Source organism: Neodiprion virginianus, chromosome 7 (genome assembly GCF_021901495.1).
Source record: "Neodiprion virginianus isolate iyNeoVirg1 chromosome 7, iyNeoVirg1.1, whole genome shotgun sequence".
NCBI classification, from domain to species: Eukaryota; Metazoa; Arthropoda; class Insecta; order Hymenoptera; family Diprionidae; genus Neodiprion; species Neodiprion virginianus.
In genome coordinates this window covers 5,178,537-5,193,230 of record NC_060883.1, presented here as the reverse complement: position 1 = coordinate 5,193,230, position 14,694 = coordinate 5,178,537, and the positions used below count along the sequence as shown (strand labels likewise).

At 35.1% G+C, this 14,694-nt stretch overlaps 1 protein-coding gene across 2 annotated transcripts; it reads left to right on the top strand.

Moving 5' to 3' along the window:
- Nucleotides 1-220: 220 nt before the first annotated feature.
- Nucleotides 221-11,731, top strand: LOC124309578 (uncharacterized). Of its 2 annotated transcripts, XM_046773309.1 has the most exons (5): nt 221-397; nt 544-784; nt 998-1,249; nt 4,298-4,393; nt 11,667-11,731. In XM_046773309.1, the coding sequence occupies exons 1-4, from the start codon at nt 221-223 to the stop codon at nt 4,336-4,338; spliced, it is 711 nt and encodes a 236-aa protein (XP_046629265.1). In that variant the 3' UTR covers nt 4,339-4,393; nt 11,667-11,731. The 2 variants fall into 2 exon arrangements, with proteins under 2 accessions (XP_046629265.1, XP_046629263.1); XM_046773307.1 differs by lacking the exons at nt 4,298-4,393; nt 11,667-11,731 and having other exon boundaries at nt 998-3,157.
- Nucleotides 11,732-14,694: the final 2,963 nt, after the last annotated feature.

Here is a 14,694-nt window from a genome sequence, read left to right as displayed (position 1 = left end):
TCGAACACCCTTCATAGTTTTGTGACCACAAATGTCACAATTCATGAAGCAGTGAAAAAAAAAAGAATCAACAGAAATTACTCTTGAATACTGATTTTGGCAGACCATAAGATGATTCTAGGACATGTCAAAATTCACAAGTTTCTCTTACTAATGACTGAAAACCGAAAATAAAGTTTCTACAGTAGTGAACAATTGTTTAATAAATATATTCTGAGATATGGGTGACCATGCTAGAGGAGATTGTAAAAAGGCAATCTGCAGCTCCGAAGAAGAAGAATTTCAACAGGGAGTCTACAACAACTTTGTACATGTCGCTCCTATCACGTATGCAATGATGGCGCACTTAAACATCAATGAGAAGAGATTTCCCGTACCAGGAACATCCGGAGAAGCAGTAAGTTTGTTTTCCAAATAATCAAACTGTAGCAATTACAACTTTAGCTTCTTACTTTCAATTCCTCCAAATCGATTTTTCGTACATGAAATTTGTCATTAGCTATAGAAATCTGTAATGATCGTTCATCAGAGTTATTGTCAAAGCCAGCACTGCCAATGCCACCAACAGCCGACGATACTGACCGTCAATTTTGGGCCGAAGACGAATTGAGCGGTTCCGAGTCAAGGCTGCGTTTGGTTTGCAAGCAGAGGAGGAGACGCAGTGTGGCATACAGAAATCGAGTTGCTATTCGTAAAAGGAGCAGATCTCTTCTTCGTCAATCATCCAGCTCCAACTCTGATCCGGGCATTCGTATGAAAATTATGTCACCGATCAGTCACGGTGGTAAATTTCATGCTATTACAGATGTATTGATGAAGCATGCAAACTCCAGGGTATTGATGTCATTCAAAGAATTGTTTCCTAATTCGATACTTGGTGAAAAGAGAAAGGAAATTTGTAGTTCAATTTCTCTTTACACAGTGAAAGTTGAAAACTAACCATGGCCGAAATTCCGTGATGACGTCATATTTTGAAACGACTGTTTGAAACTTCTAGCACATAGAAGACGGAGATGCAATCAAGAGCAAGGTTCACCCTTGACTAAAAAATCCAGAGAACTAAGCAACCGTCCAACCGTTAAGGCTTCCGCGTCAAGACCACCTTTCGATGTAAAAGTCATCGGTTGTAATTTAGCATCTGGATTACACTGTCCAAATTCTAGAAGACAAATAAAAACCCCGGGCACTTCGGTATTGCGAATTAAATCCAGAAGACGCAAAAGTCAAACACAGTCATCTTGTCCTCATGGTAATAACGTACCTCGAACAACCGAGTTGATAGATAATGATGAATACAAGGAGCAAAAATTTTGCCCACCGTCAAAATCGAAGCGCAAGTAAAATTTTAGAAATCTTGACAGCGAAAAGTTGAGAAAAAGCCTAAACTGTGATTAATGGTAAATTTACAAGAACAAAAAAAAAAAATTGTAAAATATGGAACTGCAAATGACAATGAGAACGCAATCTTATTGCATACTTGTAACAAACGATTGTCAAAAAAAAATTCCATTTGCTAAATGTCGCTCTGCGACAGATTATTGGAAATATGTAACGTGTATTTTCATTCTTGAAATCGAAATTCAAAACTATCTACTTTAATTTACGTTACCGACGATCGATACATTAGATTCTATTCTCCATCTTGACTGTATCCGTTAAGCACACCTGAACGACTGTCAGTATTCGTGATTATTATAACCACGGCTTGCCAATTGTCGGTATTTAATGCCATTAAGTGTGATTATACCGAAGAATATTTTATTATATTAAATGTCCAACAACCTCCAATATTCTGAGATTTTTTAATTAGTTCTAGAACGGCTGGTGGGATAAAAAATAAGCTTCGCAATTTATCGTTAGTACTGAGAAATCCAGCTCGGAAGTGAGATAAAGCTGATTAAGAACCCATCAGCACGATTGCAGAGATACGAGACTGTTGCGACAGCTTACTTCTGACTTTTAATTAACGCCTTTTCATTTTCCAACGGGGCGCGAACTTTATTCCGACCGAAGTCAGCTCGTAAAATAAATTAATGTCTGAAGATTTTTGCACTGGCTTATACATATTTATACAGTTATATAATATGTTTATTCATTTATACGTTTTTGATGAGTAGATTTGTATCACGAAATAATTACGGTAATATGGTGTAATAGAATGCGTTTTGAGAATAGTAATAAAAAAAAGTGCTTAATATAGGAGAATGATGAATACAAGTGAAGATTCAGGGAAAAAAATTAAAAAAAAGAAGGTAAAACCGTAAGGTGATATTATGGAGCTACCTTTTATGACGGAGAGAAAAAATATTAACTTCCTGCAGTCTGCCTGAACCCCATTAGGTGCCTATTGCCTGTTCATCTATCGAATTCGAAAACAGTGTTTGTAAGAAAACGAGGCGATCTCGAATATATGAAGCGCCGCTGGGATGAAATTGACGAAAATTATGTGGAATATACTAAACTTTATACATTGTAATAATGGGATATATAATTGGCCAAAAGTGCGGCAATACACCTTACTTTAAACGAAATATTTGAAAAAGCGTTCATAATATTTTCAGAACTTGAGGAAGTTGGTTAATCCAAAATAGATGTACTTTTTATTAATTTTATCACGAGATGATCGTACAATGAGCCTTTATCAAATTATCACAGTCTTAAGCTGCGAAGCTTTATACCTTTGAAAATACAGAAATATATAGAGAAAAGCTTAGATATCGATGCTTCATTTCAAAATGCTTTAAAATTGTTGAAAATCTGGTAGATTCGTTCGATTTTACTTAACTGTCGTTCATTTTACTCACGAAGACTATTTTCGTTAAATTCGCAAAAACACTTTTTTTTTATTATGTTGGCATCGTTGACTACTTAATTTTATAACATTGTATTTTGATATTTATTACGACCAACAAAATATGTAAGTATTGAATTGACTGCTGAAAAAAAAAAAAATGTGTGTCGGTGATTTTGTAGAAAATAGTCTTTTGAATAAAATGAGCGGTTATAGAGTGAATAGGAACGAACTGTTAGTTTGAAAAAAAAGGTCGATACCTTTCGATACGTAGAATCGATACCTAAGCTTTTGTTTGTAATTCGAATGTCTTCTATTTCTGTATATTTTTTGCAAACAACTTCGCAGCTCACAAATATAGTGATTAATTTCTTCCCGAATTCGTTATAATTTTTTTACTTCCTCCTTTTAATCGATGAAAGTTAATTACTTGTGAAAGGTTATATTGTAAGATCAAACTTGCAGCGATGCTGTAACAAGTGAAGTTTGTGTAACAAAGCTGCCCAACTTATATCGCCGATCTTATTACCATCAGGCCTACCTACATAATTAAAACTAGAGGAAATATGGTGTACCCTAGGTATATAATTAGTACATTTCGCGATATGGGGTCGGTTGATGGGTATATTTACTCCGCGTAAAGGTATATAAAGGCACCTTTTGCTTGTTGAAAACTTCCCAGTGACGTCATAAACTCCGTATACATATATCAACGAGATATTTTAATATGGCGGAGATTAATTTTCTCCCGGCGAAACCTAACCTAGTCTTAAGTCTTCCCGCAGCTGTGAGTTTATCTCGTTACAACTATACGCGGCTGCTGTTGTTGCTATCACGAAATAAATCAACAACTACTGCACAGCTTTGTATATATCCGCGTAATTTCACACCCTTATACTTATGGAATACGTTTCCCATGCCCGTGTCTATGCCGCTAATTACGTCGGAGTATTCGACTAATGGCATAGAGACAGCTGCGCTCTCTCGCACGAAACACAAGAGAAAATTCCAATTGCGGTCACACCTTACAGTCCTGAACTGTATTCAATTTTTCCCGGAACCGAAAGATATTTTTCTACACGGCACTAACGGAAAATTATTTTTTTACATCTGTGAGCAGAAAGTTTTCTTTGATAATGGTATACTTGATACTATATTTTTTTCTGTTACTATGTAACGACAATTTTGTGTTGGTGTAGCGATCAACTGATGTTAGGATCTTGTTTGACTGAAAATATGTGAAAAACTGAATGAACAGATTTAATGTTCCAATAAATCAAAAATTGTAATCACTTCAAATAGTAACTTGTGCTATTTTTTTTTTTTGTAAGTCAAACAATATTTAAACAGTTATTATTATCATTGTAATCATTTTACTAGAATTTTTAAATAATTATAATAACTGAAACTACTCTCATCAGTGCGCATTTGCCTTTGTCAATTTTTTGTTACACATTTCCGAAACCAGTTCAATAAGATTCAAATAGATGAATTTTATGTTCATAGGATCAACTTCAAACTCGGACGTGATCATGAGTCAGTCTTAGTTGAGCAACGACGTCAGACGATCATTCAGGGAATTTCAGCGGAAACTAGAATTCTGTAAGTACAAGAACCGGCAATTTAAATATCTTGTCGTTAGTTTGAAGGAGAGTAGACATTTTTCATAGCTCTGTTATTATTCGATATTTTAGGTCAATCGGTTTCTCGGCTATACTGATTTTTCTGTACAGAACAAAAATCTGCTTATGTAATGCGATTGAGAGTTTAATCAGAACATAAAAGATCTCATTCTAACAAAAAAAAAAAAAATATGCTTTCGAATTATTTTGTACGTAGGATATGTATATACATACATATCGCAGCTTGCGACTCTTGCACTTTCATGGAATTAATATTTCGTTTGATAACGCATAGTACAAACGGTAATCTTTTAAGCAGGCAAACAACGTGATTTATAGATTGGATATTATCAGTGCGTCGGTGACCTGCGCAATCACTTGCAGCAACAGTGTGATAAGTCTAGGTATAACATGCAGGTGTTGTAAAAATGTAAAAATATCCGTCAAATATTATAATCCACGTATGATAAAGATATAAACAGCGATTCATATGACAGAAGAATTTTCAATAAATTATAAAAAAAAATAGGTCAAATTTTGACCCGAAGAAAAATGAACACTTTTGTAGTATTTTTTTTTTGTTTTTTTTTTTTTTTGTTCAAACACATATTGATGCCGAGAGAAATCTTCTGTGCCAATAACGATGATGTACAGGGATTTGGGGTGTTCTTTCATCACAGTATATTACACGGTACGAAACATTCACCGACATTTCGTTAAGCCATATTGTCGTCTAGGATAATTTTCACTCAGCTAACCCTGCTGGGTGTAATTAATTTGAAAGCAATTTGTACACATAATCTAAGCAGCGAAGTGCAGATGCTAATTAACTAATTACACCATGGAATTAAGTCATTTACCACGTAGCCAATTTCCGGCGCATTTAAATACGGAGAGTTCTTTTCGAAAAGACCTCCTCGGCAATTGCAACTTGTCTAGTTTATATGCGTAGCCAACTTCGTAAAAATGTTACTATCTAGAGGCGCGTTCCTAAATTAGCTTGAAACGGTAAAAACTCCCTAGGACAGAGGCAATGCTACTCGCGAACTTGGCAGCGCAAAAGAGATGAAAGACTGTTGACAGCAATGGGAGATAATATCGAAACGCACCCATGCTAGTCAGAGTTGTCACTTGCCAACCGATCGATTATAGAGAATTTTTTATTGTCGGACAAAGTTTGTTTCAGGCTTCGAGAATGAATATGTCAGCCAATCGAAATTGACAAAGTTGAATCGTACGCGCTACGAGCATATCCTTCCTTTTCCACTCCTTAATCTTGATTTTCTGACACCTATTCTCGCAGCATGAAGTAAACGTTTGCCGACAAGACCAATCTCCCTAAAATCGATCGATTGACAAGTGACAGTCAACCATAACCTCTCTCGGAATAGGAATGGCCGGGTCACGACGCCACTGCCATCTACTACGCATCGGTCACTCTGCCTACCATGCTAGTAACTTTTTCGCCCAGTTGGCTACTCGTGTAAACTAGACAAGTTGCAATTGTCGAGCAGGTCCTTCAAAGAGAACCTCTCGGTATAAACGTATGTCCACATAACAGCGTTTATTCTGCTCTTTAAAAACTATAAATAAATGTGCCGGAAAAAAAAAAAAAAAAAAAATAGAACAATATAAAGAGAGAAAAAAAAACAGACAAAGGGTAGAGAGCCTCTAAATTGAGGGGCATTTATTATAGCTTCTTTGGGAGTCTTTAAGCTCGGCTGTGTTCCCACTAGCTTCGACAAATAGCGCCCTTTTAGGCACCCCACGGAGCTCATCGATGCGTTTATGTAATACATCATGACTGGTTGAAATAAATGCATGGTCGACTTATTTTTGTTTGACTTTATAGGTAGCAGATCGAACTTTAGCATAGTGGACGATGATTTATAACAGTTTGCATGATAAACGTGTATCGGGTGTAGAATATAGATTTCAACCCGCACGCACTTTACGTCTATAATATCTTATAGGTATACCTCATATATGTCTGACTTGTAAGACAGAAGATTGATTTATTATTTCCGAAAGAATCACGTTGTGCCTATCTTTCTTCAAATCATTGGCATTGCTCTGATTTATTGCTATTATATCACAGCTCTCTCTCTCTTTCTCTCTTGCTCGTTCTCTTCATGTCTCTGTGTATGTTTAACAAAGGATTTCTATTGAATTTATACTTGTCCAGATAATATATCATAACGTCGCTGCAATGAATCGATTTTCGTACAACTTATATAATGCAATACGGATACAAGTATCAAAGTACTTATTGAAAAGCGGTTTATTATCGGGAAAAAAGTTTAAGCTTAGTGGACAGCCACGACATTTTTATACTACGAAATGATTTGCACTCATTTCAAGACACACAATTCTTCCATTGTAAAAGTCGTTTGATCTGTAGTTTTGCAGAGAAAAGTTGACCGATGGTTTCTCAGAGAGAAACATATATTTGCAGTCCCTCAATGTTATTTGCTCGATGATGACAGACTTAAAGAATTAGGTCATATTTGCTCATGTATGTATAAGAGAGACTACCTACATTGCTTTGTGATTTTGAGTATAGAAATTGCGGAGCAATTGTATACACATTTAGAAAACTAAGAAATTATTATTTAATCGAATATACCTGTGATTTATTTTGTGTGTGGAAATATAATTTTCGACATTAAAAGTAATGCTTCTCACTAATTGCTCGATACATGCTGTATAGAATACATTTATATACCTATCCATAAATGTATTCTATATTATTTCAATATTTCTCATAAACAAATATCTTGCACATCTGGGAATAATTCTACATGTAAGTAGAAAAGTAACTCTGGTTCTGGATACAGATCCCGATACCGACAACTTACCGACATTTTTAACCGCTTCATAGCCCAGATACAAACCCTTTTTTCGGGTGGGGGTTATTCCCACTCTGGTTAATCTCTCCACCTCGAAAAAAAAAAATACCGAGGATTTTTCAGGATGATCAAGAAAGTTAACCGGACTGAGGATAACCCCCACCCGAAAAAAGGGTTTGTGTCTGAGCTATGAAGCGGTTAAAAATGTCGGTAAAATATCGGTAACGGGATTTGTATTTAAAACCGGTCTTACTTGTCTACTCATGTAATTAACCAAATTCACGTTGGAGTTAATTTTAACGCATGTAATGAATATTAATATTGTCGTTCGCCTAAATATTCATTCCCACGATATCAGATATTCAATATTTCCTCCACCATCGGATGGTTAAGACCCTTGTCCACGAAAACATCTTCCGTCACCTTAAGATCCTCACGCTCTTGCTGTTTGCCATGGGCTTACAGTATAAGGGTCTGGTTTATGCGGAACTGAAGGTTGAACAATTCAAGCGGAGGATCCGTCCGCTGTATTAGCATGTGTTTGGCAAAGAAAAAAAAAAAGAAAAATTTCCCATGCAGATACTCGTTTACACTTGTATTCCACATGCTCAGAAAATATCAGACGAATGAAAAAGTCCGTTACATACTGAGATTTCTACTGTTGCGATGATTTGATGCTAGTACGACAATAAATTGATTCTAATGACCTGTTAATAAACAGAAAATTTATCATTAACAATTATAATGACGCTAAATAGTTACTTGTAACACATTTTCTTTCAATTCGAACGATAATTAAACTTTTACTGTAACGTACATACTGAAAAATTTTACGTAAAATCTTGTAACTATAACGAATAAAATTATGAACAATCATGGTTTTCTCGTGTGAAAATGTGATACTTAATGTTGAAAGTCCTTCAAGCATTTTTAATGCAAATTCTTTCATGCACGAATGCAGCTTTAGAGCCATTAAATTACCGCAGATAAGATTAAATTTCAAGATTGTAATGTATACATTTAATATATATCCTCAGGCAAGAGGTCAAAGTTTAGTTACAAATCGATGTTGGATAATCTTGAAATAATTGTTGATAAAATCAGCGTAAACTTTAACATTTCGCATCGATAGTTTAACCGAAAATCCTAACGTTTACGTTCCCAACTCAAGATTTTTAAATTCTCAAGTAGTTTGATTGGCCAAAAATCGTGTCTAAAATGAATTAAAAGTATCAATTTTTTGCCATTCAAACTTCCTAATCAACAAATAAATAAACGATTCAACAGGATTAATGTTCCAGTTCCAATAGTTTTCGAAAATTGTATATCCGATCACGTTGTGCTCCATAATTCATTAATTCAAGAGCAGGGTTAGCGGGGCAATAATCCGCGCACAGACTGGCACAGTAATATTGAATAATTGATTTCCCATTATCGCCACCGCTTTGGTAGGTCACATACTCACGGATTCATAGATTCCAGAGTCATAAGATCGTTCAATGTATGTAAGCATAAAATCCCCCCTCCTCACTTTTTCTAGTCGGAAGGTATGACAAGTTAAGGTGATAAAAAAAAAAAAAAAAAAAAAAAATCACTTCCGGTCTGGGGGGGACTTTGCATTTTTTATCCCGGACTTTTTTTCCGTCCAAATTACCAACCTTCGCCGTATTTACAAACAATACATTGTCAATTCGTATAACGTTAATTATTTTTGAAATAATAGAAAAAAATAAAATAAAAATATACCTGGGTGGAGATATTTTGGCGGGTCGGAAAACTGCCGACAAAAAATCGCAGAAAGCTATTAAAAACCTTCGAGACTGATCGACGAAGGTCCGTAAAGAAATTGTTTGCGGCAATCCGGTGAGGGATTATTTATTTAATCGTTCTATCTTAAAGAATTTTTGCAAATAATACTCAGCAGTTTTTCCAAGAACATCGGCCAAATTCGTGCCTTAATCCTAATCTCAAAGTCTCTTCGTATAATCTTGTCGATCAATCGAAATTGCATCGTCCAGCGGAAAATATTAATACACGATGTAGAAACTGGTTTTTCATAAAATTAGTTTACACATTTTCGATTACTTTCTTTGCACATGAAACGAGGCTTATTTTAACTGTTACGTATTCGTTCAAATACTTGTCTGACGGTATTTTTGCTTCTCGGACATTTTTCTAAACTCGCGACAAAAGAACTGAGAGGAATTTCATCGGATTAATTTACTAGGAAATTTCATAAAAATTACAATAATATGTGGTACAAATAACTATTTACTGCAATTACGTGTATATTTTTGTCAGTACTACATTTTATGGTTATAAGATAACGTCAAATCTGTTTCATAATTAGTTTGACAAATTTTTCTCGATCAAATAAGTTGTCAATAACATCAATTTATCGCTGAAAAAAAATCGAATTACCGAAATAGCTACGATAAAATATAAAATTATATATATATATATAACAGTAACACATCCAGCAGATATAATAATCATACGTCGACTTTGGGGCAGAGAGAACGGCGAAGAGAGTGCAGGGCCATCAAGAGTGAGTCATTTGCATATATCAAAATTCCACCGAAACGTGATGGGAATTAATTCATTACCTTTGCTGCCAGTGTATACGCGTATTATAAACACATATATGTATTCGGTATATATAATGTAGTGTGTATGACGAGGGTGCCGGGAAATCTGACGATGAGACTAAATCCTGAAATCCTTGCAGTCCACGGGAAAATGTGCAAGCTTATGTGTAATCATTGCACAAACCTATATTTCTCTAAAAACTATGTCGTATATTCGCTATTTTAGGAGTTTTTTTTTTTCGATGCATCAGAATTGAAGAAGAGAATCAGAAAAGGTTGATACAAAATTATTTTTTTCCTCGGAAAATATTGGTCTTTGAGGGAAAAAAAAAAAAAAAGGTAATTACAGCCTTCTTGAATTCTCCTCTTTAATTATTTAAGGGGAGCAATCAACGGATAAAGTTACGATATAATATTAGGTGTCTAAAAACGATAGAAACTTATAAAGCTCGTGTCGAATTGAACGGTTACAATTTGTGCGATAATTGGTATAATTTTTGGCTGTCAGTTTGGTGATTTATCGACAGTAATTTGTTGATGGATCTGAATTAAGTGCCTCAATTTTTATCGTATGTCGAAACGTATTCACGAAGTATGTACAACTGTGTACAAAAGTGTGAAAATTTGATGAGAAATTAGCTTAGCTCGATTCTTGTTCAACAATCGAATTGCATTTTATACGAAGAAATTCTGTTGAGACGAAAAATAAATCTTACGAACAGCTTGAACTTTTTTTTTCATCCTTAAGGTCGACGTCGTCGATGCACGTGTCGAATATGGATATTGATATTCATTTCCAAAATCGTAAATCTTTTCACTAGAATTTACCGTCGATATGAACGATTTACTAACCAATCGAAACTCAAATCGAAGAAGATTCCAATATCCAAATTTGGCAGCAAGATTTTCGAAGCTTTATTCAGCGGAGATGATTTTTTTGGTTTTTTCTTGGGTTCCGAGTTACCTGCGATTCTAAAGATATTTCATGATTCTGACGGAAAACTTGAGAAATCTCCATTTCGAAATATTTACCAAAGTCACATTTTTGGTTAGGAATCTTTGTTAACGATTTACTAATTGACAGTATTTGAACGAATCGATTTTGTCGAGACGAGGGGTTGGCGTAACGTATATTGTTGTGAAGTCGCTGAGTGTGTATGTTTGTATCTTTGCTCTTGTGTACGTATAACATGTGTGCGTCAGATTATGTGTACGATTTGAATGACCTGAGAGACCGATCGGGTGAAAAGACGATTAGTGATCAGTACGAGCGTGAACGTCTAGCGATAAAGTCGAGCTATAACCAACATATCAATATTGTTATTGAGTTTATGGTTATTATAATTTATTCGAAATCCAGTGAAATTATTAGGAACTACGTGAAATGGTTCGACTTTGCAATCGGTTGTCACTTCGTCTTCGAGTTAATAGAGCCGCTCGATTTTCCGTTCATCTCGTAGGAATCTTGTTGCACCGAGAGAAATTTTTAGTTCCGGTTACCGATCGGTCCTTAACTATTTTCATTTTTTACCAAAATCGAAAAATATGTAAAAAGTAGAGTAAACCTCAGAAACTGATTTTGCGTTGCAATAACCAAAAAAGTATCGACAATAGCGCAAAATGTTCAAACGATACTTGTTTTACTGAATTTTTCTAGTTGCTGTAACAAATGAAATTTCTCTCAGTGTAATTCTTGAAGTATCAATTGCGCATCATTTATTCAAGGTGCAGTCTTTTGCTTTTGTCCGGTCCACAATTAATTCTTTCCATACTTCAAGAGAATATGTATGTAATATTTATTTACTTTTGCTTTCAGGCAAATAAACATCGAAAACTTCGACTATTGCTGAGATCGTATATTTTCTGCGAACATCCTGACTTGAAAACAACAAAACATGTGAGTGCATCCACTTTATCTATTACATGTAGAAACCAGAAAATGAAAGATATTAACCTACGATATTTTACCGAGGGTACAGCTTGGAAAGTCTAAAATCAATCCTGAATGAAAATTTTTGCATACACATTACTTTTTCGAAACTAGTTTTACATTGAGGCATTGTTCAACTGAGTGAATCAGTCTTAAGGTTATAAGTGGTTGAAATTAATTGAATCTGCAGAATTAATTGGTGTTCAAGTTTCTAATTTGAATTTACTTTGATAATTGTAGGCATGAAGTGATACGATGTAAAATGCAACTCGTTTCGATTAAATCTCGTTTAAATTCAATTAAGAAGTTTTTGTTCGTGTACTAAGCACGTGACATAATTTTTATATTCTCCGTGTACGAATATACAGGGACATCGTATTGAAACTTGAAAATCAACCGCGCATGCGCGACTTTCATCGGCTGTTCGTTGCAGGCTGGCCATCCCGAGTTTTCAGCTGTCAAACTGTTTCTGGCGACGATGTAGTTGACACGAATTTTCGAGGTTAGAATCTCAAATAATTGAGGTAGCGACTCGGAAAGGTTTGGGAAGCATTTGTTGTTGGGTCGGAAAGTTGATTCTTCAAAGAACGGTCGGAATTCAATGCTTATGCTCTTTGAAAATTCAAACGTACACATTTTGTGTACGTTGGCCCGCCTGAATCGCAGACAAAAATATCGCTGCGTGAAGATTTCGCCGACCAATGAGATTTAATTATTTGGCGCATGCGCGGTTGATTTTCAAGTCTCAAGATATCGTCCCGGTATGTGTAAACGATTATCTAAATCATTCATTCATCATCGCAAATTATCTGAATAAAGTGTTTATTTATCTCCTTCTTTCTCGTCCGAAAATCACGCGAATATCGACGAATTCTCGCACGGCGATATCGGTGATGAAACGTAGCAAACCCTCTGCCGTTTATCAATGTAAATCGAACATCAATTCACCATTCGTTTAAAATTCGAATCCCTACGTGTAATCCCTTGGGGCGATCGTTTGCTACCCGACATTTTTCACAATATATAGACAATTCGAGAGACACGGTTAAATGACGAACGGATCGCGTCGTTTTCAAACCGGGCATTCCTCCATTCGCTTTAAGTGTGAACGGCGTATATAAAAACATCGATGTTCCGAAGATGCCCCTTAATTTCGGTTGTGATTAATGAAGCGACGATTAGTCAGGATCGTTTGAGTCGAAAATTACGAGTCGAGGAAAAACTTTGAGAAATTTTTTCTCGCTGTGTTATCGCCGCGGATCAAATTCCTGGAGATTTTTCTTCTCTCCGATGGTTTAGGTTTGAGATTACACTTAGAGGAATTCCAGTTCATTTTTGTTCTCATGTAGGATAAAGTTTTAGAGATTTTAGATATGCACTTCTTACGTCTTTTAGAGTAAATTTACCTCATCATATCCTCATTTAAATGTATCAGGGTGATGCAATTTGAATAGAGTCTAAAAAGCTGAAAATTCATTTCGCGCAAGGTTTCTTATTTAATATTTGCAGCATAGAATACGGGTTTTTTTTGTATGATCTGCTTGCAAATACCGACAAATTGCCACAAGATTTTTTCAATAGCTTCATTTTGAAAGAAAATGCATCATTTTTAAAAATCATGTCTAAAAACGAGTCGTTTTTCAAAATAAAATTCAAGGTATCTCACTCTCGGTTGAGAATTCGGGCAGAATCCTGTGACACTGTATGGAAAATACTCTGAAAAAAAACGACGTTTAAAAACTTCAGGTGAATCGGTTAATAACTGTAGGAGAAACCTTGCGCGGCATTTTGAAAAATCGAAAGTGAAGAAAAACGTATTTAAATTTAAACTTTTTCGGATATTAAATTGGCCATATGCAACCTCATAAAAATTAAAAATTTCCCGATTCAGAGGAGGGATGTTAGTGTATGAAAATGCCAAAAAAAAAAACGAAAATTGATTTTTCGTACATAAATTTGTCCCTTGGTGTAATTTCTGCATCATATTATATAATGCATTTTGAAGTGAGAGATTAAAGTTGGGGGAATTTTTAGGACAGTATTGCTACAGATTTTCTATTACTATACATCCTGTGACGATATTTCTCATTAGTGAGTTGATTCATTAGAGAAGATTACTAGTTCGAACTTCGCAAGCAATTCAATCTCCAATTGAAGATTAACCGAATGTTATACAACTTTCTTCAATCCTATGTCAATTTATGATATTATTAACTATGTCCGTGACGATTGGCTGAAAATTTTGATAGTCTTTGTTGAATGCATCGTAAAAAAAAGTATTATTGTTTTATTTTTAGTTTAGGCAACGGAGTTGCGAATTTTCCGACAATATTTGCATAGAATTTTTATTGTAACGGTAAATTTGAATCAGGGTGAAATTTTGTAATATTATCTAGACCTAAAATTAAACTTCTTTATGGTGCTATTCGAGGGAAAAAAAAAACTGTCGAAAATCCCAATTAATTAATAAACAACTCCTGCTTCGGGTCAAGTTTCGTTGCTTTTTATCACTAAGGTAAATGTACCAATTATTGACACGTTAATTAGACCCAATTACCGACCCTTCCATTGTCCAAAATTATAAATTTACGACACAAATTGTAAATTTCTCGATGACTAAAACGAATTGCCAGAGGGTTAGGGACTGCGAATTTATTTTTTGGCGATATCCGAGCTCAGGATCAAACAGATACAGCCAAAAAAGGTGAATAATTGGGACAGGGTCAATAAACTAAAATGAACTTATCTCGTACTTACTCAATACTCATTACCGAAGTTACATCCGAATCAACTTTGGACATTCGAATGTTGGTTCTCTGACGTTGAATTTTGATAAAAAATCACTGCACTCTAATCGCATGACAGAGTACATTATATACCTCTACAAATACCTCAACGAACTCCTTTACTCTGC